Source organism: Bombina bombina, chromosome 7 (genome assembly GCF_027579735.1).
Source record: "Bombina bombina isolate aBomBom1 chromosome 7, aBomBom1.pri, whole genome shotgun sequence".
In the NCBI taxonomy this organism is placed as follows: Eukaryota; Metazoa; Chordata; class Amphibia; order Anura; family Bombinatoridae; genus Bombina; species Bombina bombina.
In genome coordinates, this window is record NC_069505.1 from 206285246 (window position 1) to 206311796 (window position 26551).

General features: G+C 41.5%; 1 protein-coding gene across 5 annotated transcripts in view; it reads left to right on the top strand.

Moving 5' to 3' along the window:
- PPFIA1 (PTPRF interacting protein alpha 1) overlaps window positions 1–25920 on the top strand; it is a 323205-nt gene extending 297285 nt beyond the window's left edge. For 3 of the 5 annotated variants that reach the window (XM_053720578.1, XM_053720580.1, XM_053720582.1), the window contains 5 exons: window positions 11140–11315; window positions 11443–11511; window positions 15146–15311; window positions 16667–16737; window positions 24683–25920. In XM_053720578.1, the coding sequence (XP_053576553.1) occupies window positions 11140–11315; window positions 11443–11511; window positions 15146–15311; window positions 16667–16725 (470 nt within the window). In that variant the 3' untranslated portion in view covers window positions 16726–16737; window positions 24683–25920. The remainder of the gene's footprint in view (window positions 1–11139; window positions 11316–11442; window positions 11512–15145; window positions 15312–16666; window positions 16738–24682) is intronic. The other 2 variants (XM_053720579.1, XM_053720581.1) reach the window with 1 other exon arrangement.
- The last annotated feature ends 631 nt before the right edge of the window (window positions 25921–26551 follow it).

The following is a 26551-nucleotide window of genomic DNA, read 5'->3' on the forward strand; positions in this document are numbered from 1 at the left end:
CGGAACTTCAAGAGTGGTCCCTCTACCTCTTCCCCTGCTGCAAAGCAAGAGGGAAACTTTGCTCAATCCAAGCCAACCTGGAGACCTAATCAGGCTTGGAACAAGGGTAAACAGGCCAAAAAGCCTGCTGCTGCCACTAAGTCAGCATGAAGGGGTAGCCCCCATCAGGGACCGGATCTAGTAGGGGGCAGACTCTCTCTCTTTGCTCAGGACTGGGCAAGAGACGTTCAGGATTCCTGGGCAGTAGAAATTGTAACCCAGGGATACCTTCTAGATTTCAAGGATTCCCCTCCAAGGGGGAGGTTCCATCTTTCTCAATTGTCTGTAAACCCGACAAAAAGAGAGGCGTTCTTACGCTGTGTAGAAGACCTTTTTACCATGGGAGTGATCTGCCCAGTTCCAAAAGCAGAACAGGGGCAGGGGTTCTACTCCAATTTTTTTATAGTTCCCAAAAAGGAGGGAACCTTCAGACCAATTCTGGATCTCAAGATCCTAAACCACTTCCTAAAAGTTCCATCTTTCAAGATGGAGACCATTCGGACTATCTTACCATTGATCCAGGAGGGTCAATATATGACCACAGTGGACTTAAATGATGCGTATCTGCACATTCCTATCCACAAAGATCATCACCAGTTCCTCAGGTTCGCCTTTCTGGACAAGCATTATCAGTTTGTGGCTCTTCCTTTCGGGTTGGCCACGGCGCCGCAAATCTTCACGAAGGTGCTAGGGTCCCTTCTGGCGGTTCTAAGGCCACGGGGCATAGCAGTGGCGCCTTATCTAGACGTCATTCTAATTCAAGCGTCGTCCTTCCAACTAGCCAAGTCTCGCACAGACTTAGTGTTGGCCTTTCTAAGGTCTCACGGGTGGAAAGTGAACGTAAAAAAGAGTTCTCTTTCCCCCCTCACAAGAGTTTCATTTCTAGGGACTCTGATAGACTCGGTGGACATGAAAATATTTCTGACGGAGGTCAGGAAATCAAAGATTTTGTCCACCTGCCGAGCTCTTCATTCCATTCCTCGGCTGTCAGTGGCTCAGTGTATGGAGGTAATCGGACTTATGGTAGCGGCAATGGACATAGTTCCGTTTGCTCGCTTGCATCTCAGACCACTGCAACTATGCATGCTCAATCAGTGGAATGGGGATTATGTGGCTTTATCTCCTCAGATAAATCTGGATCAAGAGACCAGAGACTCTCTTCTTTGGTGATTGTCACAGGATCATCTGTCCCAGGGAATGTGTTTCCGCAGGCCAGAATGGGTTATAGTGATGACAGACGCCAGTCTTCTGGGCTGGGGTGCAGTCTGGAATTCCCTGAAAGCTCAGGGTTCTTGGACTCGGGAGGAGGCTCTCCTACCGATAAATATTCTGGAATTAAGTGCGATGTTCAATGCTCTCCAGGCATGGCCTCAGCTGGCTTCGGCCAGATTCATCAGGTTTCAGTCGGACAACATCACGACTGTGGCTTATATCAATCATCAGGGCGGAACAAAGAGATCCTTAGCGATGATAGATGTCTCAAGGATAATCCAATGGGCAGAGGCTCACTCTGGCCATCTGTCAGCGATCTATATCCCAGGTGTAGAGAACTGGGAGGCAGATTTTTCATCCGGGGGAGTGGGAACTCCATCCGGAGGTGCTTGCTCAGCTGGTTCGGCTATGGGGCACACTAGAGTTGGATCTGATGGCGTCTCGTCAGAACGCCAAACTTCCTCATTACGGCTCCAGGTCAAGGGATCCTCAGGCTGTACTGATAGATGCTCTAGCAGTACCCTGGTCGTTCAACCTGGCTTATGTGTTTCCACCGTTCCCTCTCCTTCTACGTCTGATTGCCAGAATCAAACAGGAGAGAGCATCAGTGATTTAGATAGCGCCTGCGTGGCCACGCAGGACTTCGTATGCAGACCTGGTGGACATGTCATCCCTTCCACCATGCTCTCTGCCATTGAGACAGGACCTTCTGATTCAAGGTCCATTCAAGCATCCAAATCTAATTTCTCTGCAACTGACTGCTTGGAGATTGATTTAGGCTCGAAAGCCTGTTACCAGGAAAATTTATCATAAGATATGGCGTAAATATCTTTTTTGGTGCGAATCCAAAGGCTTCTCCTGGAGTAAAATCAGGATTCCTAGGATTTTGTCTTTTCTCCAAGAGGGATTGGAGAAAGGATTATCAGCTAGTTCCCTAAAGGGACAGATATCTGCTCTGTCTATTTTGTTGCACAAGCGTCTGGCAGATGTTCCAGACGTTCAGGCTTTTTGTCAGGCTTTAGTTAGAATTAAGCCTGTGTTTAAACCTATTGCTCCGCCATGGAGTCTAAATTTAGTTCTTAGAGTTCTTCAGGGGGTTCCCTAGATATTAAGCTTTTATCTTGGAAAGTTTTGTTCCTAGTTGCTATCTCTTCAGCTCGAAGAGTTTCTGAACTATCTGCATTACAATGCGACTCTCCTTATCTTGTGTTCCATGCTGATAAGGTGGTTTTGCGTACCAAGCCTGGGTTCCTACCTAAGGTTGTTACTAACAGGAATACCTATCAAGAAATTGTTGTTCCTTCTCTGTGTCCTAATCCTTCTTGTAAGAAGGAACGTCTGTTGCACAACTTGGACGTGGTTCGTGCTTTGAAATTTTATTTGCAGGCAACCAAAGATTTTCGTCAAACATCTTCTTTGTTTGTTGTCTATTCTGGAAAGCGTAGGGGTCAAAAGGCTACGGCGACTTCTCTTTCCTTTTGGCTGAAAAGCATCATCCGTTTGGCTTATGAGACTGCTGGACAGCAGCCTCCTGAAAGGATTACAGCTCATTCTACTAGAGCAGTAGATTCCACATGGGCTTTTAAAAATGATGCTTCTGTTGAACAGATTTGTAAGGCTGCGACTTGGTCATCGCTTCATACATTTTCAAAATTTTATAAATTTGATACTTTTGCTTCTTCAGGAGCCTATTTTTGGGAGAACGGTTTTGCAAGCAGTGGTGCCTTCGTTTAGGTTCCTGTCTTGTCCCTCCCTTCATCCGTGTCCTAAAGCTTTGGTATTGGTATCCCACAAGTTAGGATGAATCCGTGGACTCGGTACATCATGCAAAAGAAAACAAAATTTATGCTTACCTGATAAATTTCTTTCTTTTGCAATGTACCGAGTCCACGGCCCGCCCTGTCTATTCAAGACAGATAGTGTTTTTTATGTAAACTTCAGTCACCTCTGCACCTTATAGTTTCTCCTTTTCTCTTGTTAAGTGTGTTCAGTCCACGGGTCATCCATTACTTATGGGATATATTCTCCTTCCCAACAGGAAGTTGCAAGAGGATCACCCAAGCAGAGCTGCTATATAGCTCCACCCCTCACATGTCATATCCAGTCATTCTCTTGCAAGTCTCAACAAAGGAGGTTGTGAGAGGAGATAGGAGTAACATTCTTCAATCAAAAGTTTATTATTTTAAAATAGCACCGGAGTGTGCTGTTTGTTCTCTCAGGCAGTATTTAGAAGAAGAATCTGCCTGCGTTTTTTCTATGATCTTAGCAGACGTAACTAAGATCCACTGGCTGTTCTCGCACATTCTGAGGAGTGGGGTATCTTCGGAGAAGGGAATAGCATGCGGGGTCCCCCGCAAATGAGGTATGTGCAGTAAAATATTTTCTAGGAATGGAATTGACTATGAAAACACTGCTGTTACCCATATGACATAAGTACAGCCTTTAATGCAGTAGTAGCGACTGGTATCAGGCTGATATATGTATGCGCAGTTGAGTTATTTTCTAGGGACTAGAATTTAACTTTAAATACTGTTAGTACTGAAATAAATGTATGAGCCTTAACTGCAGTAGAAGCGACTGGTAGCAGGCTTAGTGATAACTTTGCATAACACTGGAAAGTTGTTTTTTAAAAAAACGTTTACTGGCATGTTATTCGTTTTGTGAGGTACTTTGGTGATAAATCTTTTTGGGCATGATTTTTTTCCACATGGCTAACGTATATTTCTGCATAGACACCGTTATATCAGGTCTCCCACTGTTGTGATATGAGTGGGAGGGACCTTTTTTTAGCGCCTTGTTGCGCAGTTAAAATTCTAGCACAGTCTTCCTGCTTCTTCCTCTTTGATCCAGGACGTCTCCAGAGAGCTCAGGGGTCTTCAAAATTCATTTTTGAGGGAGGTAATCAGTCACAGCAGACCTGTGACAGTGTGTTTGACTGTGAGAAAAGCGTTAAATCTTAAATTGATTATCTGTTTTGGGTATTGAGGGGTTACTCATCCTTTTGCTAATGGGGGCAATCCTCTGCTAATTTCATACATTTACTGTTTAAAATTGGTTGCTATAACCGTATTAGTTCGTTGTTATTTCAACTGTGACAGTTTTTTTTGTGTTTTTAAAAGCGCTGCAGCGTTTTTTTTTTTTTTTATATTGCTTGTAAACTTATTGAAAGAAATTTCCAAGCTTGATAGCTTCATTGCTAGTCTGTTTAAACATGTCTGACACAGATGAATCTGCTTGCTCATTATGTTTTAAGGCCAATGTGGAGCCCAATAGAAATATGTGTACCAATTGTATTGATGTTACTTTAAATAAAAGTCTGTCTTTACCGGTAAAGAAATTATCACCAGACAACGAGGGGGAAGTTATGCCGCCTAACTCTCCTCACGTGTCAGTACCTTTGCCTCCCGCTCAGGAGGTGCGTGAGATTGTGGCGCCAAGCACATCAAGGCACTTACAAATCACTTTACAAGATATGGCTAATGTTATGAAAGAAGTATTATCTAATTTGCCTGAGTTAAGAGGCAAGCGCGATAGCTCTGGGTTAAGGACAGAGCGCGCTGATGATATGAGGGCCATGTCTGACACTGCGTCACAATTTGCAGAACATGAGGACGGAGAGCTTCATTCTGTGGGTGACGGATCTGATCCAGGGAGACCGGATTCAGACATTTCAAATTTTAAATTTAAGGTTGAGAACCTCTGTGTATTACTAGGGGAGGTATTAGCGGCTCTGAATGATTGCGACACGGTTGCAATCCCAGAGAAATTATGTAGGCTGGATAAATACTATGCGGTACCGGTGTGTACTGACGTTTTTCCTATACCTAAAAGGCTTACAGAGATTATTAACAAGGAGTGGGATAAACCCGGTGTGCCTTTTTCCCCTCCTCCGATATTTAGAAAAACGTTCCCAATAGATGCCTCCACACGAGACTTATGGCAGACGGTCCCTAAGGTGGAGGGAGCAGTTTCTACTTTAGCCAAGCGTACCACTATTCCGGTGGAGGATAGTTGTGCTTTCTCAGATCCAATGGATAAAAAATTAGAAGGTTACCTTAAGAAAATGTTTGTTCAACAAGGTTTTATATTACAGCCCCTTGCATGCATTGCGCCCGTCACTGCTGCAGCGGCTTTCTGGTTTGAGTCCCTGGAAGAGGCTATTCGCACAGCACCATTGGATGAGACTTTGAACAAGCTTAAAGCCCCTAAGCTAGCTAATGCATTTGTTTCGGATGCCGTTGTGCATTTAACCAAACTAACGGCTAAGAACTCCGGATTCGCCATTCAGGCGCGCAAAGCGCTATGGCTTAAATCCTGGTCAGCAGATGTAACCTCTAAATCTAAATTGCTTAATATTCCTTTCAAAGGGCAAACCTTATTCTGGCCCGGCTTGAAGGAGATTATTGCTGACATTACTGGAGGTAAGGGTCACACCCTTCCTCAGGACAGGGCCAAATCAAAGGCCAAACAGTCTAGTTTTCGTGCCTTTCGTAATTTCAAGGCAGGAGCAGCATCAACTTCCTCCGCTCCAAAACAGGAAGGAACTGCTGCTCGTTACAGACAGGGTTGGAAAAGCAACAAGGGCAAGCAGGCCAGAAAGCCTACTTCTGCCCCTAAAACAGCATGAAGAGAGGGCCCCCTATCCGGAAACGGAGCTAGTGGGGGGCAGACTTTCTCTCTTCGCCCAGGCTTGGGCAAGAGATGTCCAGGATCCCTGGGCGTTGGAGATTATATCTCAGGGATACCTTCTGGACTTCAAAGCTTCTCCTCCACAAGGGAGATTTCATCTTTCAAGGTTATCAGCAAACCAAATAAAGAAAGAGGCTTTTCTTCACTGTGTACAAGACCTCCTAGTAATGGGGGTGATCCACCCAGTTCCGCGGACGGAACAAGGGCAAGGATTTTACTCAAATCTGTTTGTGGTTCCCAAAAAAGAGGGAACCTTCAGACCAATCTTGGACCTAAAGATCTTAAACAAATTCCTAAGAGTTCCATCATTCAAAATGGAGACTATTCGAACCATCCTACCCATGATCCAAGAGGGTCAGTATATGACCACAGTGGACTTAAAGGATGCCTACCTTCACACACCGATTCACAAAGATCATTATCGGTACCTAAGGTTTGCCTTTCTAGACAGGCATTACCAGTTTGTAGCTCTTCCCTTCGGGTTAGCTATGGCCCCGAGAATTTTTACAAAGGTTCTGGGCTCGCTTCTGGCGGTACTAAGAAAGCGAGGCATAGCGGTGGCTCCGTACTTAGACGACATTCTGATACAAGCGGCAAGTTTTCAAAATGCAAAGTCTCATACAGAGATAGTTCTAGCATTTCTGAGGTCGCATGGGTGGAAAGTGAACATGGAAAAGAGTTCTCTGTTACCACTCACAAGGGTTCCCTTTCTAGGGACTCTTATAGATTCTGTAGAGATGAAGATTTACCTGACTGAGTCCAGGTTATCAAAAATCCTAAATGCTTGCCGTGTCCTTCATTCCATTCCAAGCCCATCAGTAGCTCAGTGCATGGAAGTAATCGGCTTAATGGTCGCGGCAATGGATATAGTGCCATTTGCGCGCCTGCATCTCAGACCGCTGCAATTATGCATGCTGAGTTAGTGGAATGGGGATTACTCAGATCTGTCCCCTTTACTAAATCTGGACCAGGAGACCAGAGATTCTCTTCTCTGGTGGTTGTCTCGGATTCATCTGTCCAAGGGAATGACTTTTCGCAGACCAGATTGGACGATTGTAACAACAGATGCCAGCCTTCTAGGCTGGGGCGCAGTCTGGAATTCCCTGAAGGCTCAGGGATCATGGACTCAGGAGGAGAAACTCCTTCCAATAAACATTCTGGAATTAAGAGCGATATTCAATGCTCTTCTAGCTTGGCCTCAGTTAGCAACACTGAGGTTCATCAGATTTCAGTCGGACAACATCACGACTGTGGCTTACATCAATCATCAAGGGGGAACCAGGAGTTCCCTAGCGATGTTAGAAGTCTCAAAGATAATTCGCTGGGCAGAGTCTCACTCTTGCCATTTGTCAGCGATCTACATCCCAGGCGTGGAGAACTGGGAGGCGGACTTTCTAAGCCGCCAGACCTTTCACCCGGGGGAGTGGGAACTTCACCCGGAGGTATTTGCTCAACTGATTCTTCGTTGGGGCGAACCGGAACTGGATCTCATGGCTTCTCGCCAGAACGCCAAGCTTCCTTGTCCAGGGACCCGGGAGCGGTGCTGGTAGATGCACTAGCAGCCCCTTGGATTTTCAACATGGCTTATGTGTTCCCACCATTTCCGTTGCTGCCTCGTCTGATTGCCAGGATCAAACAGGAGAGAGCATCGGTGATTCTGATAGCGCCTGCGTGGCCACGCAGGACCTGGTATGCAGACCTAGTGGACATGTCGTCCTGTCCACCATGGTCTCTGCCTCTGAGGCAGGACCTTCTACTTCAGGGTCCTTTCAACCATCCAAGCCTAATTTCTCTGAGGCTGACTGCATGGAGATTGAACGCTTGATTCTCTCAAAGCGTGGTTTCTCGGAGTCGGTTATTGATACATTGATACAGGCTCGGAAACCGGTTACCAGAAAAATTTACCATAAGATATGGCGTAAATATTTACATTGGTGTGAATCCAAGAGTTACTCATGGAGTAAGGTTAGGATTCCTAGGATATTGTCTTTTCTACAAGAGGGTTTAGAAAAGGGTTTATCCGCTAGTTCGTTAAAGGGACAGATTTCTGCTCTGTCTATTCTTTTACACAAACGTCTGGCAGAGAATCCAGACGTTCAGGCTTTTTGTCAGGCTTTGGCTAGGATTAAGCCTGTGTTTAAAACTGTTGCTCCTCCGTGGAGCTTAAACTTGGTTCTTAAAGTTCTTCAGGGTGTTCCGTTTGAACCCCTTCATTCCATTGATATTAAGCTTTTATCTTGGAAAGTTCTGTTTTTGATGGCTATTTCCTCGGCTCGAAGAGTCTCTGAGTTATCTGCCTTACATTGCGTTTCTCCTTATCTGATTTTTCATTCAGACAAGGTAGTTTTGCGTACTAAACCTGGATTTTTACCTAAGGTTGTTTCTAATAGGAATATCAATCAGGAGATTGTTGTTCCATCATTATGTCCTAACCCTTCTTCAAAGAAGGAACGTCTTTTGCATAATCTGGACGTAGTCCGTGCCTTCAAGTTCTACTTACAGGCAACTAAGGATTTTCGGCAAACTTCTTCTCTGTTTGTCGTTTATTCTGGACAGAGGAGAGGTCAAAAGGCTTCGGCCACCTCTCTCTCTTTTTGACTTCGTAGCATAATACGTTTAGCCTATGAGACTGCTGGACAGCAGCCCCCTGAAAGAATTACAGCTCATTCCACTAGAGCTGTGGCTTCCACCTGGGCCTTTAAGAATGAGGCCTCTGTTGAACAGATTTGCAAGGCTGCAACTTGGTCTTCACTTCATACCTTTTCAAAATTTTACAAATTTGACACTTTTGCTTCTTCGGAGGCTGTTTTTGGGAGAAAGGTTCTACAGGCAGTGGTTCCTTCTGTTTAAAGTTCCTGCCTTGTCCCTCCCATCATCCGTGTACTTTAGCTTTGGTATTGGTATCCCATAAGTAATGGATGACCCGTGGACTGAACACACTTAACAAGAGAAAACATAATTTATGCTTACCTGATAAATTTATTTCTCTTGTAGTGTGTTCAGTCCACGGCCCGCCCTGTCTTTTTTTGAGGCAGTTCTAAATTTTAATTAAAACTCCAGTCACCACTGCACCCTATAGTTTCTCCTTTCTCGTCTTGTTTCGGTCGAATGACTGGATATGACATGTGAGGGGTGGAGCTATATAGCAGCTCTGCTTGGGTGATCCTCTTGCAACTTCCTGTTGGGAAGGAGAATATATCCCATAAGTAATGGATGACCCGTGGACTGAACACACTACAAGAGAAATAAATTTATCAGGTAAGCATAAATTGTTTTCTTCCTTGGCCTTCGGTCGAATGACTGGGGGGTGGAGTTAAGGGGGGAGCTATATAGACAGCTCTGCTGTGGTGCTCTCTTTGCTACTTCCTGTCAGGAAGGACAATATCCCACAAGTTAGGATGAATCCGTGGACACGGTACATCGCAAAAGAAAGAAATTTATCAGGTAAGCATGAATTTTGTTTTTTTACTGTTTTCTAATGTTTTTTAATGTGTTTAAATGCTATTTATAAAACTATTTTGTATTTAATGTAATTTCTATAATGTTTTAGAAAATATCTTCTTTTTAGTGAGCTTTTCTGTCTATTAAATATATGTGGTTTTATCATTACCTTTTATCCAATTGTATAAACTCTTAATTGTACTCTATCCTATTATTCTTATTTATAAATGTATTGTATTCACAATGTGAATTACATTAGAGGTATATACCTACCAACCCTGCGCCAGTCACTTATTTGGCACAGAAAGGGTTTTCAGCCCCCTTTTCTGTCACCTATAGGTCACAATCTAGCCACACCAGGCAAGCTTGTGATTCAGTTTAGTGGGTTCAAGAGTTAATTCGCACTCCCTTAATCTGTACTAGACGTAAGAGAAATGCCCAACATTCCCTTTCCAATGCCACCCACAATAAACTATAAATCCTATAGCTCAAATGCTGCCACCACTCAAAATTTATTAAAGGGAAAATCTTAAGGAAAACCCCAGACTTTACACATTAACTCTAGAAATACAATTTAGCAGAAAATAACCTAAAATTATACAGTTCTAATATTCCAGTCTCTTTCAGTAACGTGGTTCAATTATTAGACAAAGGCCAAACTTAATAAAGAAATTATTTATTATGCCAAAAATATTATGCACAATGCATTATTAATAAAAGTTGTTACAAATAAAATTACATACGCAAACAGTATTTTAAAATAAAAAGGAGAAAAACAGAATTGAATACTTTCCTAGTCTTCAAGATCTGAGCCAGGGGCTGGCATGGAAAAGATGGCTCCTTACTTCTGTACAGCAGCTCCCCTTGTAAGAATGACCATCTTATTGTTAAAAAATAAGATTCTTAAACCCTACTTTTCAGAGATCATGTTGCTTAACCACACCCTCCTGGGCGGGCTAAGAAACCCCCCTGTCTTTACAACCTTCAATAGACTAATTTCTTGCCTGAAATTATACAATCCAGTATCATTTCTGCTAGGTAAGAAATTTCTATATTTACATGTCTAGAACCTTTTAGGTTTATTGAGAGAATCGGTTTGATACCAAATATGCCATAGGTTGTCATATTTACCTGCCATTAAGGTTATAACACTTTTAAACCACATATGTACATAATATACCAATGTCCTGCCAGTGACCTGGTCAGTTTTTGTAATGAAGGGCCTGTTTTGCATCAGGCATTCTATTGACAGCTTAAGCCATAAACTTTATCCTGTGTATCTCTGTGACTAAGAGTTTTAGTGACTTTATGACCCAATGCATACACACTAACATTTGGTGGCTATTTAGGGGGTTCTGGCACTTCAAAGAAAATACAAACACAATTCTTCTTGAAAACAAATAACTGTTTTGAGTGCCAGCTACACAAAGTTAACTCCTTAGCAGCTGAATCCTGAGATATTTGTGACACTTAAGACTTTTTATATGATTTGGGACTTTTAATACACATTTTTTTGTGTTTATATGTTTTGGTATTTCCCTCTCTCCTGAGGGGCACTTACTCTATTGTTTTTAACTATTTTTTAATTGTTTTCAATCGAATTGTTATATGTACATAGGGTACCCTAGTTTATGTGAATGTAATAAATGTATTTTAATATTATTTTGTTATTCTGGTACTTTAGCCTATAGCTGGCGCTCCCTCTTTCTATATTTATATTGAAATTTCCATTATCCATTGTGCCTCTTTCCTTTACAGATGTCCTTGTCTGGAGCAATGATAGGCTAATCCACTGGGTGTTGTCTATCGGTCTTAAAGAATATGCAAATAATCTCCTGGAAAGTGGAGTTCACGGGGCGCTGGTTGCCTTAGATGAGACCTTTGATCACAATACATTGGCTTTATTATTGCAAATACCCACTCAGAATACACAGGCAAGTAAACTTTATAGGATTTCAAACTCTTTTGTTTAGTTCTTCGTACTGATGCATTTTTACAAAGCTACTTGCTTTTCAAGTCATTGATCTGCTGTGATATAAAGTCTAATCCTTTTGGTTTTAGGCACGTGCAATGTTGGAGCGGGAGTTCAACAACCTTCTCATCAGAGGAACAGATCGAAGGCTTGACGAAGTATAAACCTTTCCGTTATTGACCTTATACTGAACCAGAAACATTCTATAGCCTTAGTGATTTTCAGACTAATCTGCCTTGCCACAAGCAAAGATACTTTTACTCATAAAGTCATACATTCTATTTTCTGCTAAATCATGGGTTTTTTTTCTTCTACAAGATACGAAGAGTCCACGGATTTCATCCTTACTTGTGGGATATTATCCTCCTGCTAACAGGAAGTGGCAAAGAGCACCACAGCAGAGCTGTATATATAGCTCCTCCCTTCCCCTCCACCCCCAGTCATTCTCTTTGCCTGTGTTATACTAGGAAGAGGTAAAGTGAGGTGTTAGTTTTAGTTTTTTATTTTAAATGGTACCGGTGAGTACTATTTTCCTCAGGGGATATGGAAGAAGATTTCTGCACTGAGGTTGATGATCTTAGCAGCTGTAACTAAGATCCATGTTAGTTCCCACAAGACTTCTGAAGGTAACACAAGAGAAATCGTCAGTGTAGAGAACGGTTTCATGCTACAAGCAGCATTGAGGTATGTGCAGCCCTTTATTTTCGGAGGAGACTTGATATATCAGAACTGGCTGGCATTTATTTCCCTGCAAGGGAATGGGGTAAACAGTTGACCTGTTAAACAGAGGGATGTTACTGGAGACCTATGTATTATTTTTCTGTTGACATATTGGGCAATCATTATAATGGGCTTTGGCATTATATGAGACATTGGGAGAGGCAGAAACTGTTGATCGTTTTTTTGTTTGCACTGAATAACCGGTGTGGCTATACTGGTATGTTTGGGGTTTTAAATGTTCCACTTAGCTTTTGCTTAAAACCGCTTCACCATGCAGTTGTTTTAGGCCTACTCGAGCATCGGCCATGATGGGCGGGGCTTAATTTCACACGCTCAGATGCGCACTTCCTTCTGGCTGAGAAGCAGCAAGTATTAAGTCCGGTTGATCCTAGACAGTGGTTCTCTTATCCGGATCATTGGCGAGTCATTTTAAAGTACCCTGGGGGCAGGTAGGCGCCACAGCAGAGCTGTGGCGAGGTGCAGGGAGTATTTTTTGTAAAATTTGACATTTTTGTGATTTAAGTTACTTTTAGAGGTTAATTTCTCCCCTTACTCTTGGGGTGCAATCGTTTTTGGAGCCATTAATGAGGTACAGTTAATTTTTAGAGCAAATTAACATTTTTGAAGCAGTTTTGGAAAAATTGTGCGCTTTTTATCTCTTAAAGGCGCAGTACACGTTTCTCAAAATTTGTTTAAAGCAATAATTAAAGTGTTTAATGACTTCATACTTTTTCCAAATTTTCCAAATTTGATACTTTTGCTTCTTCTGAGGCTGTTTTTCGGAGAAAAGTTCTTCAAGCACTGGTGCCTTCCGTTTAGGTCTCTGTCTTGTCCCTCCCTTTCATCCGTGTCCTGTAGCTTTGGTATTGTATCCCACAAGTAAGGATGAAATCCATGGACTAGTCGTATCTTGTAGAAGAAAAGGAAATCTATGCTTACCTGATAAATTGATTTCTTCTACGATACGAGTAGTCCACGGCCCTCAATTTAAGACAGATTATATTTTTTATTATTTACAACTTCAGTCACCTCTGCATCTTTTAGCTTTTCCTTTCTCTTCCTAAAACCTTCGGTCGAATGACTGGGGGTGGAGGGGAAGGGAGGAGCTATATATACAGCTCTGCTGTGGTGCTCTTTGCCACTTCCTGTTAGCAGGAGGATAATATCCCACAAGTAAGGATGAAATCCGTGGACTCGTCGTATCGTAGAAGAAATCAATTTATCAGGTAAGCATAAATTTCCTTTTTTAAAGTCTTAGGCAGTGGGCCTCCCCTCTGATGAATTTTACAAGAAAATGCCCCCCCCATAATAGAGGTTACTATATATATTTCTACCTCAGTGCCTTTCTTCCACCTACATTCTGTCCTTATTCCACCACAAAATGACAAGTGACAGATATTATCTCTTAAAAACAGGTCTATGTTTTGCGAGTTAGCTGCTACTTGTGGTTTCCATAGGATAGTGTGAAGCGTTTTTGCTCTTGCGCCCCCTGGGGAGGTCCGTCTCACACTTTGAAAACCACTGTGCTAAAGTAATAGTTATTTGTAGAGCTCAAACCGATTCCGCAGCATTATAAATGTAGGTATGATGTGCAAAGGTAGTATTTATAGGAGACAAATGGATAGAGGGCCCTGCCAACATTTTGACTGTTGTAAATTAGCTTTCATGAAAATGTGATCTTCAAAAGAGCTGGATTTGTAGGCTTACATGCTAAGGGGGTTCAGGGGATAAAAAAAGGAGGAGAGGAACAGAGGTAAGAAAATGTTAGTGTATATTGTATGCATCCATGAACAGTAGAGTTGTTGAGTAAGGCAGAAAGTTCGAATTAATAGGGTCCAGTCTGGAGAAGTCTTGTAGATGCGAATGTGGAGAGGTAACAAGAGAGGAGGAGAGAAGAGTGTCATGAGCAGAGTAAATGGGGCTGGAGGAAAGAGTATCTGGAGATGAGGTCTGAAATATAGGGGGAGCAGTGTTATTGAGGGCCTTGAATGACAGCGTAATGATTTGTGTTTCATTCTGGAGGTTAGAGGAAGCCAGTAAAGAAATTGTCAGAGAGGTACAGCAGATGAGGAGTGAGGCATTCATTATGGACTGTAAAGGAGATAGACTGCAGCTAGGGAGACCAGAGTATAGAGTTGCAGTAGTCAAGGCGGAAATGATGAGAGAGTAGACTAAAATCTTTGCTGTGTCTTGTGTGAGGGAATGGTGAATTTGAGACTTTTTAAGGTGAAAACAGCAGGAATTGGCTGGATGTGAGGAGTGTAAGAGAGATCTGAGTCAAGCGTAACCCCAAGACATCTGGCATGCAGAGTTTGGGTAATGATGTTGTTATCAACAGTTAAAGAAAGTTGTGAGTTAGAGATTTTGGGAAAAGGGGGGGGAATAAGGAGCTCAGTTTTGGAGAGATTTAGCTTAAGGTAGTGAGAGGACATCCAGGATGAAATATTAGAAAGACAGTGACACAAGTTAGAAAGGGAGGATAATAGGCCTGGTTCAGAGAGGTAGATTTGGGTATCATCAGCATACAAATGGTATAGAAACCTTTGGGACTTACTAAAAAAACCTACGGATAACATATAAATTGAGAAGAGAAGTGGACCAAGGATAGAGCCTTGTGGTACCCCAAAAGAAAGTAGTAAAGGGGCAGAGGATGAGCCAGAAAAGGCTACAATAAAGGTGCGGTTAGACAGGAGGAGAACCACTAGAGGGCTGTGTTGCAGATGCCAAAGGTGGGTTTGAAGCAAGAGAAGGTGGTCAGCAGACAGATCGAGAAGGATTAACAGAGAGAAGTGATTTTTTTTATTTTGCTGTAATTAGGTCATTAGTAACCTTAATGATTGCTGTTTCTGTGGACTGTTGGGTGTGAAATCCAGATTGTAGTGGATCAAGGATAGAGTTTAATGTGAAGAAAGGTGATAGATTCTGCATACCTAAAGTTAGGCCGCTATATGAATAATACAGTATCGGTTCTAAAGGATATCTATTTTTATGTACCCCCACATTACTCACGCATATGTCACCCTATTAAATGCTATTGACATTTGCTGAAATGGTTTCTCTTTTTCATTTTAGGATGATGATAAAAGCTTTAGAAGGGCTCCATCGTGGAGAAAGAAATTTCGACCAAAGGATGTGCGAGGGTTAAGCGTTGGCTCCTCAGAAACTCTTCCTGCCAATTTCAGAGTCAACTCCACTATGTCTTCACCTTCTATGCAGCCAAAGAAAATGCAGATGGATGGTACGTGCACTCTTTCTTATAACGTCACAGCATGATAGGTGTGTGTTAACTGTGGGTTTAGCCGATCTATTATGCCAGGTAGGGCAATACCAATCTAGAGATGGTACACATATATTTATTGGTATGCATGATCTAATTTTTCATAATTTTATCCTAGTCCATGTACATAATCTTTCTAGTTAGTCTGCCTGAACAAGGAAATGTTCCCTGTAGTTAGCCTGTCTGGACACACAGGCATGTTTCCTGTAGTTAGTGTGCCTGAATATACGGGTATGTTTATTTTAGTTAGCGTGCCTTGACATACAGGACTGTTCCCTGTAGTTGGTTAGTGGGTTTAGACATACAGGCATGCTTCCTGTAGTTAGTGCACCTGGATGTATAGGCATACTCCTGGTTGTTAGTGCCCCTAATCATGCTTCCTGTAGTTAGTGCGCCTGGACGTACAGGCATGCTTCCTGTAGCTAGTGCGCCTGGACGTACAGGCATGCTTCCTATAGTTAGTGCACCTAGACGTACAGGCATGCTTCCTGTAGTTAGTGCACTTGGACGTACAGGCATACTTCTTTTTAATTAGTGCACCTGGATGTACAGGCATACTCCTGGTAGTTAGTGCCGCTAATCATGCTTCCTGTAGTTAGTGCGCCTGGACGTACAGGCATGCTTCCTGTAGTTAGTGCGCCTGGGCATACATGCATGCACCCTGTAGTTAGTGCGCCTGGACGTACAGTCATGCACCCTGTAGTTAGTGCGCCTGGACGTACAGGCATGCACCCTGTAGTTAGTGCGCCTGGACATACAGGCATGCACCCTGTAGTTAGTGCGCCTGGACGTACGGGAATGTTTCCTGTAGTTAGTGCTCCTAGACGTATAGTCATGCACCCTGTAGTTAGTGCGCCTAGACGTACAGTCATGCACCCTGTAGTTAGTGCGCCTAGACGTACAGGCATGCACCCTGTAGTTAGTGTGCCTAGACGTTCAGGCATGCACCCTGTAGTTAGTGCTCCTAGATGTACAGGCATGCACCCTGTAGTTAGTGCTCCTAGATGTACAGGCATGCACCCTGTAGTTAGTGCGCCTGGACGTACAGGCATGCTCCCATTGTTTAGTGTGCCTGCAGTAAGTGTTTCTAAGGCAATTTCCTTATGTTTGTTGGGCCCAAAGTAGGGGTCTGTTCCCTGTAGTAAGTAGCTTAGGGGTTTCACCACCATCTGTGTGACAGGGCAAGAGCATTGGTGTGCTCTTTGTTTTAATCTTAATTTTGCTACTAAAGTGTTTGCTTGATGCGATCAGTTTTGGTGCCTGATTTAACACTAACTGCATGCTATGCACTGCATGTCTCCTGTGGTTATTAATAGGCAATGTGTCTGGAATACAAAGACTGGATTCGGCCACTATTAGGACATATTCCTGCTAATACTGTCTGCAGGTAAGGCTCCCTTTCTTACTTAAAAAAATATATATATTGTGCAAGAAAGAAATTTTAAGTAATGCAACAACAACAACATATCCGTAAAAAAAAAATCACTATTGGATCACTACAATACAGATAAATAAAAATATCTATTAATTTGGTACTGGCAAGATGGCTGCTACTATTGGGAGGGGGAGGAGGGTTAGGTAGTTGTTTGGGAGGGATCATGGAGGTTGGAGGGTAATCCCTACACTAAAATATTATTACCCTTATGAGCCAACATTAATTTCACTGCCAGGAATTACAGAAAGGTGGTGAGCAGCTGCAATAAGTGGTCTTTTAATTACCAAAAAAAACAATGGCGAAGCCATGCTTTTCTGCTATTTCTGAACAATAAGGGTCCCAGAGAAGCTTTTACCACTATTTGCATCAAGATTGCACAAGCGGTATGTAAATAATTTCAGTGTGAAACCCAAAGTTTGTGAAAAAGTTAGAAAAGGCACTCACTGGTCAAGTAAAACTTAACATTTAATAAGTTATGTTAAAATAGCATGACGTTTCGGAGGCATTACGCCCCCTTTCTCAAATGCATGATACAGCTTTTGTAATTTTTTATTGAGCTGTATCATGCATTTGAGAAAGGGGGCGTAATGCATCCGAAACGTCATGCTATTTTAACATAACTTATTAAATGTTAAGTTTTACTTGACCAGTGAGTGCCTTTTTTTGTGCCTGACAGTTTATATATATATATATATATATATATATATATATATATATATATATATATATATATATATATATATATATATATATATATATATATATATATAGTTTTGATAGGTAAATCAAAAAAATAATCAAGATTTCTATTTAAATGGAGTAATAGCAAAAATGCTAAATATTCTCCGGTAGTTTAGCCAAGTTTTTTACTGAAATTCCTGGTACCAAAGGCATAAACATTGAGAATGTTGCCAGGTCGTACAAATGTTTAAACATTTTCTCTTGTTAAGTGTATCCAGTCCACGGATCATCCATTACTTGTGGGATATTCTCCTTCCCAACAGGAAGTTGCAAGAGGATCACCCACAGCAGAGCTGCTATATAGCTCCTCCCCTAACTGCCATATCCAGTCATTCTCTTGCAACTCTCAACAAAGATGGAGGTCGTAAGAGGAGAGTGGTGTTTTATACTTAGTTTATTTCTTCAATCAAAAGTTTGTTATTTTTAAATGGTACCGGAGCGTACTGTTTATGTCGGGCAGTATTTAGAAGAAGAATCTGCCTGCGTTTTCTATGATCTTAGCAGAAGTAACTAAGATCCATTGCTGTTCTCACATATTCTGAGGAGTGAGGTAACTTCAGAGGGGGAATGGCGTGCAGGTTTTCCTGCAATAAGGTATGTGCAGTTAATATTTTTCTAGGGATAGAATTTGCTAGAAAATGCTGCTGATACCGGAGTAATGTTAAGTAAAGCCTTAAATGCAGTGATAGCGACTGGTATCAGGCTTATTAATAGGGATACATACTCTTATAAAAGTGTAATATAAAACCTTTGCTGGCATGTTTAATCGTTTTTTTATATGTTTGGTGATAAAACTTATTGGGGCCTAGTTTTTTTCCACATGGCTGGCTTGAATTTTGCCTAGAAACAGTTTCCTGAGGCTTTCCACTGTTGTAATATGAGTGGGAGGGGCCTATTTTAGCGTTTTTTTGCGCAGCAAAAATTACAGACACAGACATCCAGCTTCTTCCTGCATGATCCAGGACATCTCTGAAGGGCTCAAAAGGCTTCAAAGTCGTATTTGAGGGAGATAAAAAGCCACAGTGGAGCTGTGGCAGTTGTTGTGACTGTTTGAAAAACGTTTTTGTCATTTATTATTCCGTTTTTGGTATTAAGGAGTTAATCATCCATTTGCAAGTGGGTGCAATGCTCTGCTAACTTGTTACATACACTGTAAACATTTTGTTAGTGTAACTGCCTTTTTTCACTGTTATTTAAAATTTTGACAAAATTTGTGCTTCTTAAAGGTGCAGTAACATTTTTTTATATTGCTTGTAAACTTGTTTTAAAGTGTTTTCCAAGCTTGCTAGTCTCATTTCTAGTCTGTTTAAACATGTCTGACACAGAGGAAACTACTTGTTCATTATGTTTGAAAGCCATGGTGTAGCCCCATAGGAGAATGTGTACTAAATGTATTGATTTCACCTTAAACAGTAAAGATCAGTCTTTATCTATAAAAGAATTGTCACCAGAGGGTTCTGTCGAGGGGGAAGTTATGCCGACTAACTCTCCCCACGTGTCAGACCCTTCGCCTCCCGCTCAGGGGACGCACGCTAGTATGGCGCCAATTACATCAGGGACGCCCATAGCGATTACCTTGCAGGACATGGCTGCAATCATGAATAATACCCTGTCAGAGGTATTATCCAGATTGCCTGAATTAAGAGGCAAGCGCGATAGCTCTGGGGTTAGAAGAGATACAGAGCGCGCAAATGCTGTAAGAGCCATATCTGATACTGCGTCACAATATGCAGAACATGAGGACGGAGAGCTTCAGTCTGTGGGTGATATCTCTGACTCGGGGAAACCTGATTCAGAGATTTCTAATTTTAAATTTAAGCTTGAGAACCTCCGTGTATTGCTTGGGGAGGTATTAGCTGCTCTGAATGACTGTAACACAGTTGCAGTACCAGAGAAATTGTGTAGGCTGGATAAATACTATGCGGTGCCGGTGTGTACTGATGTTTTTCCTATACCTAAAAGGCTTACAGAAATTATTAGCAAGGAGTGGGATAGACCGGGTGTGCCCTTTTCTCCACCTCCTATATTTAGAAAAATGTTTCCATTAGACGCCACTACACGGGACTTATGGCAGACGGTCCCTAAGGTGGAGGGAGCAGTTTCTACTTTAGCAAAGCGTACCACTATCCCGGTGGAGGACAGTTGTGCTTTTTCAGATCCAATGGATAAAAAATTGGAGGGTTACCTTAAGAAAATGTTTATTCAACAAGGTTTTATTTTACAGCCCCTTGCATGCATTGCGCCTGTCACTGCTGCGGTGGCATTCTGGTTTGAGGCCCTGGAAGAGGCCATCCATACAGCTCCATTGACTGAAATTATTGACAAGCTTAGAACACTTAAGCTAGCTAACTCATTTGTTTCTGATGCCATTGTTCATTTGACTAAACTAACGGCTAAGAATTCTGGATTCGCCATCCAGGCACGTAGGGCGCTATGGCTTAAATCCTGGTCAGCTGACGTGACTTCAAAGTCTAAGTTACTCAACATTCCTTTCAAGGGGCAGACCTTATTCGGGCCTGGCTTGAAGGAAATTATTGCTGACATTACTGGAGGTAAGGGTCATACCCTTCCTCAGGACAGGGCCAAATCAAAGGCCAAACAGTCTAATTTTCGTGCCTTTCGAAATTTCAAGGCAGGAGCAGCATCAACTTCCTCCGCTTCAAAACAAGAGGGAACTGTTGCTCATTCCAGACAGGCCTGGAATCCTAACCAGTCCTGGAACAAGGGCAAGCAGGCCAGAAAGCCTGCTGCTGCCCCCAAGACAGCATGAAGGAACGGCCCCCTATCCGGAAACGGATCTAGTGGGGGGCAGACTTTCTCTCTTCGCCCAGGCGTGAGCAAGAGATATTCAGGATCCCTGGGCGTTGGAGATCATATCTCAGGGATATCTTCTGGACTTCAAAGCTTCTCCTCCACAAGGGAGATTTCATCTTTCAATGTTATCAGCAAACCAGATAAAGAAAGAGGCATTCCTAAGCTGTGTGCAAGACCTCCTAGTAATGGGAGTGATCCATCCAGTTACGCAGACGGAACAAGGACAGGGTTTTTATTCAAATCTGTTTGTGGTTCCCAAGAAAGAGGGAACCTTCAGACCAATTTTGGATCTAAAGATCTTAAACAAATTCCTCAGAGTTCCATCATTCAAAATGGAAACTATTCGGACCATCCTACCCATGATCCAATAGGGTCAGTACATGACCACAGTGGACTTAAAGGATGCCTACCTTCACATACCGATTCACAAAGATCATCATCGGTTCCTAAGGTTTGCCTTTCTAGACAGGCATTACCAATTTGTAGCTCTTCCCTTCGGGTTGGCTACAGCCCCGATAATTTTTACAAAGGTTCTGGGCTCACTTCTGGCGGTTCTAAGACCGCGAGGCATAGCGGTGGCTCCTTATCTAGACGACATCCCGATACAGGCGTCAAGCTTTCAAATTGCCAAGTCTCATACAGAGATAGTTCTGGCATTTTTGAGGTCGCATGGGTGGAAAGTGAACGAGGAAAAGAGTTCTCTATCCCCACTCACAAGAGTCTCCTTCCTAGGGACTCTTATAGATTCTGTAGAGATGAAAATTTACCTGACGGAGTCCAGGTTATCAAAACTTCTAAATGCTTGCCGTGTCCTTCATTCCATTCCACGCCCGTCAGTGGTTCAGTGCATGGAAGTAATCGGCTTAATGGTAGCGGCAATGGACATAGTGCCATTTGCGCGCCTGCATCTCAGACCGCTGCAATTATGCATACTAATTCAGTGGAATGGGGATTACTCAGATTTGTCCCCTCTACTAAATCTGGATCGAGAGACCAGAGATTCTCTTCTCTGGTGGCTTTCTCGGGTCCATCTGTCCAAGGGCATGACCTTTCGCAGGCCAGATTGGACGATTGTAACAACAGATGCCAGCCTTCTAGGTTGGGGTGCAGTCTGGAACAGGGATCGTGGACTCAGGAGGAGAAACTCCTCCCAATAAATATTCTGGAGTTAAGAGCAATATTCAATGCTCTTCTGGCTTGGCCTCAGTTAGCAACACTGTGGTTCATCAGATTTCAGTCGGACAACATCACGACTGTGGCTTACATCAACCATCAAGGGGGAACCAGGAGTTCCCTAGCGATGTTAGAAGTCTCAAAGATAATTTGCTGGGCAGAGACTCACTCTTGCCACATCCCAGGCGTAGAGAATAGGGAGGCAGATTTTCTAAGTCGTCAGGCTTTTCATCTGGGGGAGTGGGAACTCCATCCGGAGGTGTTTGCTCAATTGATTCATCGTTGGGGCAAACCAGAGTTGGATCTCATGGCATCTCGCCAGAACGCCAAGCTTCCTTGTTACGGATCCAGGTCCAGGGACCCAGAAGCGACGCTGATAGATGCTCTAGCAGCGCCTTGGTTCTTCAACCTGGCTTATGTGTTTCCACCATTTCCTCTGCTCCCTCGACTGATTGCCAAGATCAAACAGGAGAGAGCATCGGTGATTCTGATAGCGCCTGCGTGGCCACGCAGGACCTGGTATGCAGACCTAGTGGACATGTCATCCTTTCCACCATGGACTCTGCCTCTGAGACAAGACCTTCTAATACAAGGTCCTTTCAATCATCCAAATCTAATTTCTCTGAGACTGACTGCATGGAGATTGAACGCTTGATTCTATCAAAGCGTGGCTTCTCCGAGTCAGTCATTGATACCTTAATACAGGCACGAAAGCCTGTCACCAGGAAAATCTACCACAAGATATGGCGTAAATATCTTTATTGGTGTGAATCCAAGAATTACTCATGGAGTAAGGTTAGGATTCCTAGGATATTGTCCTTTCTCCAAGAGGGTTTGGACAAAGGATTATCAGCTAGTTGCTTAAAGGGGCAGATTTCTGCTCTGTCTATTCTTTTGCACAAGCGTCTGGCAGAGGTTCCAGACGTCCAGGCATTTTGTCAGGCTTTGGTTAGAATTAAGCCTGTGTTTAAACCTGTTGCTCCCCCGTGGAGCTTAAACTTGGTTCTTAAAGTTCTTCAAGGAGTTCCGTTTGAACCCCTTCATTCCATTGACATTAAACTTTTATCTTGGAAAGTTCTTTTTTTGATGGCTGTTTCCTCGGCTCGGAGAGTCTCTGAGTTATCTGCCTTACAATGTGATTCTCCTTATCTGATTTTTCATGCAGATAAGGTAGTTCTGCGTACCAAACCTGGGTTTTTACCTAAGGTGGTTTCTAACAAGAATATCAATCAAGAGATTGTTGTTCCATCATTGTGTCCTAATCCTTCTTCAAAGAAGGAATGTCTTTTACATAATCTGGACGTAGTCCGTGCCTTGAAGTTTTACTAACAAGCTACTAAAGATTTTCATCAAACATCTACCCTGTTTGTCGTTTACTCTGGACAGAGGAGAGGTCAAAAAGCTTCGGCAACCTCTCTTTCCTTTTGGCTTCGGAGCATAATACGCCTAGCCTATGAGACTTCTGGACAGCAGCCCCCTGAAAGGATTACAGCTCATTCTACTAGAGCTGTGGCTTCTACCTGGGCCTTTAAAAATGAGGCCTCTGTTGAACAGATTTGCAAGGCTGCGACTTGGTCTTCGCTTCACACCTTTTCAAAATTTTACAAATTTGATACTTTTGCTTCTTCGGAGGCTGTTTTTGGGAGAAAGGTTCTTCAGGCAGTGGTTCCTTCCGCTTAATCCCTGCCTTGTCCCTCCCATCATCCGTGTACTTTAGCTTTGGTATTGGTATCCCACAAGTAATGGATGATCCGTGGACTGGATACACTTAACAAGAGAAAACATAATTTATGCTTACCTGATAAATTTATTTCTCTTGTAGTGTATCCAGTCCACGGCCCGCCCTGTCATTTTAAAGGGACAGTCTAGGCCAAAATAAACTTTCATGATTCAGATAGAGCATGTAATTTTAAACAATTTTTCAATTTACTTTTATCACCAATTGTGCTTTGTTCTCTTGGTATTCTTAGTTGAAAGCTTAACCTAGGAGGTTCATATGCTAATTTCTTAGACCTTGAAGCCCACCTCTTTCAGATTGCATTTTAATAGTTTTTCACCACTAGAGGGTGTTAGTTCACGTATTTCATATAGATAACACTGTGCTTGTGCACGAGAAGTTATCTGGGAGCAGGCACTGATTGGCTAGACTGCAAGTCTGTCAAAAGAACTGAAAAAAGGGGCAGTTTGCTGAGGCTTAGATACAAGATAATCACAGAGGTTAAAAGTATATTATTATAACTGTGTTGGTTATGCAAAACTGGGAAATGGGTAATAAAGGGATTATCTATCTTTTAAAACAATAAAAATTCTGGTGTAGAGTGTCCCTTTAAGGCAGGTCTAAATTTTAATTAAACTTTAGTCACCACTGCACCCTATGGTTTCTCCTTTCTCTGTTTGTTTCGGTCGAATGACTGGATATGGCAGTTAGGGGAGGAGCTATATAGCAGCTCTGCTGTGGGTGATCCTCTTGCAACTTCCTGTTGGGAAGGAGAATATCCCACAAGTAATGGATGATCCGTGGACTGGATACACTACTAGAGAAATAAATTTATCAGGTATGCATAAATTATGGTTTTTTTTACATAGAACAGGCTAAAAAATATGTTTTAATCAATATCACCTGGTAGAAGCTCTTTCCTACTTGTGCATCAACACTTGCTCAAATATCACCTTTAGATTAGATGCACAAGCTCTCACAGTAAGATCATTTGGACTTGTGCTGAGCTTGTATTGGGGGATTCAGTTTTTTTGGAAAATTAATCTCAAGTTATGAACATGAAGCAAATTGTGCTCTAAAAAAACATGAAACGCGTTGAGATTGTAATTGTGAGAGTTAGTAGTGCAGACTCCATTACCAGCCTAATGCTGCTACAGTCCATATAGCCATTGTTTGCTTACCATATTACCGTTTATTTCTGTTTTTAATTGCCATCAGCAGAAGAAATTAGCCAGGGGAAGCCTAGGTTACATCCTTGTGCCCATTGCTTTTAAGATACTACAATTTTACCCCTACTTATTTTATATTTAAACAGCTAATATATATTATAAATAAAATACACCTGCATCTTATTTTCAGGCTCTCAAATGTTATATTCTTTATGTCCTACACTATGTTGTTCTGGTTTATTTATTTTTTTAATTAATTCTTATTATATATTTGTTTTCCCAGTTTACCCACATTACTTCTACAGATAATTATGCAACATTTGGATCCAACCTGAGTTTTGCAGTTCCTGACCAGGGGAGTCTAATGAAGAAGCTGTTCAGAAACAATGAAATATTTTAATACAGAGTTTTTAATTGGAGAGTAAAGTCATAGCTAAATTAGAGGAAATATTTTAGAATCTATGTGTTCTATTTCTGTATGCCTTTGTGACACTTTATGTAATTCATTTTAATGTACATTTTGTCCACTCTGATTCTTAAACATGCTTTTTTTTCCCCCCCTTCTTGTGGTTTTTCCATTTAAACGTACTGTAACTCAGAGTCTCAACCAGTCATCTGAGGTCTTTGGAAATGATTCTAGTATTGTAATTTATGGGTATATTTCATAATGAACTTAAGGAAAATGTTTTTATTCTATTTGTACAGTCTTAGAAAACCAAGAAATCTGTATCCTATTATAAGTATTAGCAGTTTCGTACTAGTTTTAAATTCCCACTTTCAATAACCTTGTTCAGTCTTAAACCGGCCAATCCTATTTTTACTATAATCGTAGCTGGATATAAGGAGGAAAATTTGGAAGTTCATATTTTTTGTTTTTAATGTCATATCTTATTTTAAAAAAAAAAAAGCCATAACACAAGCATTTTTCTTTACAAGGTGAAACAGTGAAAAAAAAAATTCTAAACGGAAACAAATCCCAGGCGCTTTACGGACTCTTGCTCATAAGTGGGCCTGTATTTCATATTACTTTGTACTGTGAGCTGCTGCACTTAAAACTAGTTGAGCAGCTTTGGTAAGGACCAATTGAAGCTCTTCTTTTTAGATTATGTTGGTGAATCTGTTTTTTTTTTTTATAAAAGGCCTTATTATATACTCCCTGTTCTGTTTATGTGTTTAAAAACTACAATCGGATTGTGATTTGCAATCTTTTAAACGGTAGAGAAAAAAAAGTTTTCTTTCAATGTGGAATACTAAACCGTAAATCATTTCTGATCAGGATGTATTATTTATTTTATGTAACATTATATAAACGACATCTTGTGTTTCAACTTTAACTTTTTCATGTACAAATTGGATTTGTTGTTACATTTTTTTTCTAATCCTTTTTGTGTACTTGCTGATTATGTAACAAAGTATGTACAGTCTGTACTTTTGGACTATTTTTATCACAGTATTATTTATTGCTTTCTTTTCAATATAATACTGAAACATTTTTCCACTGCCAATAAAAGGTAAAATATTTATTACTTGTGCGGACATAGGTTTGTCTTGTTAACCTCCAACAGCATTGCTCTCTCCAACAGGTTAAATGATGATATTTTGTGTTCTCTCCATTGTATTGTTTTGTGAGTTTTTTACACTAAAAGAGCGAAGTGACTAGCCTAAATAGAATGGACACCCCTGTACTATATAACCGGTCACAATAAGACAAACAAACCTGTTATATGCATTACATGCCTATGTATATATGTGTGTGTGTGTGTATATATATATATATCTATCTATATATATATATATATATATATATATATATATATATATATCATTTTTTGTGTATATGTATGTATGTGTATACAATTGGGATCTTAGTCACACAATATGGCCATACTTTGCTTAAGACAGTCACCAACTTACAAGGTGTCCCAACACTGTAAAGGCATCACATTGCAGTGTTAGGACCAATCAACATTGGAACACCTTGTAAGTTGGTGAATGGCTTAAGCAAAGTATGGCCATATTGTGTGACTAAGATCCCAATTTTAAAATATGAGCTTAGGTGAATGTTTGCAATTTTATTTTGTGTAATTATTTGGTTGGTTGCCTGCACCCCTAAGAAGTAATATTAATAAAATAATGTTGCAAGGTGTGCAGA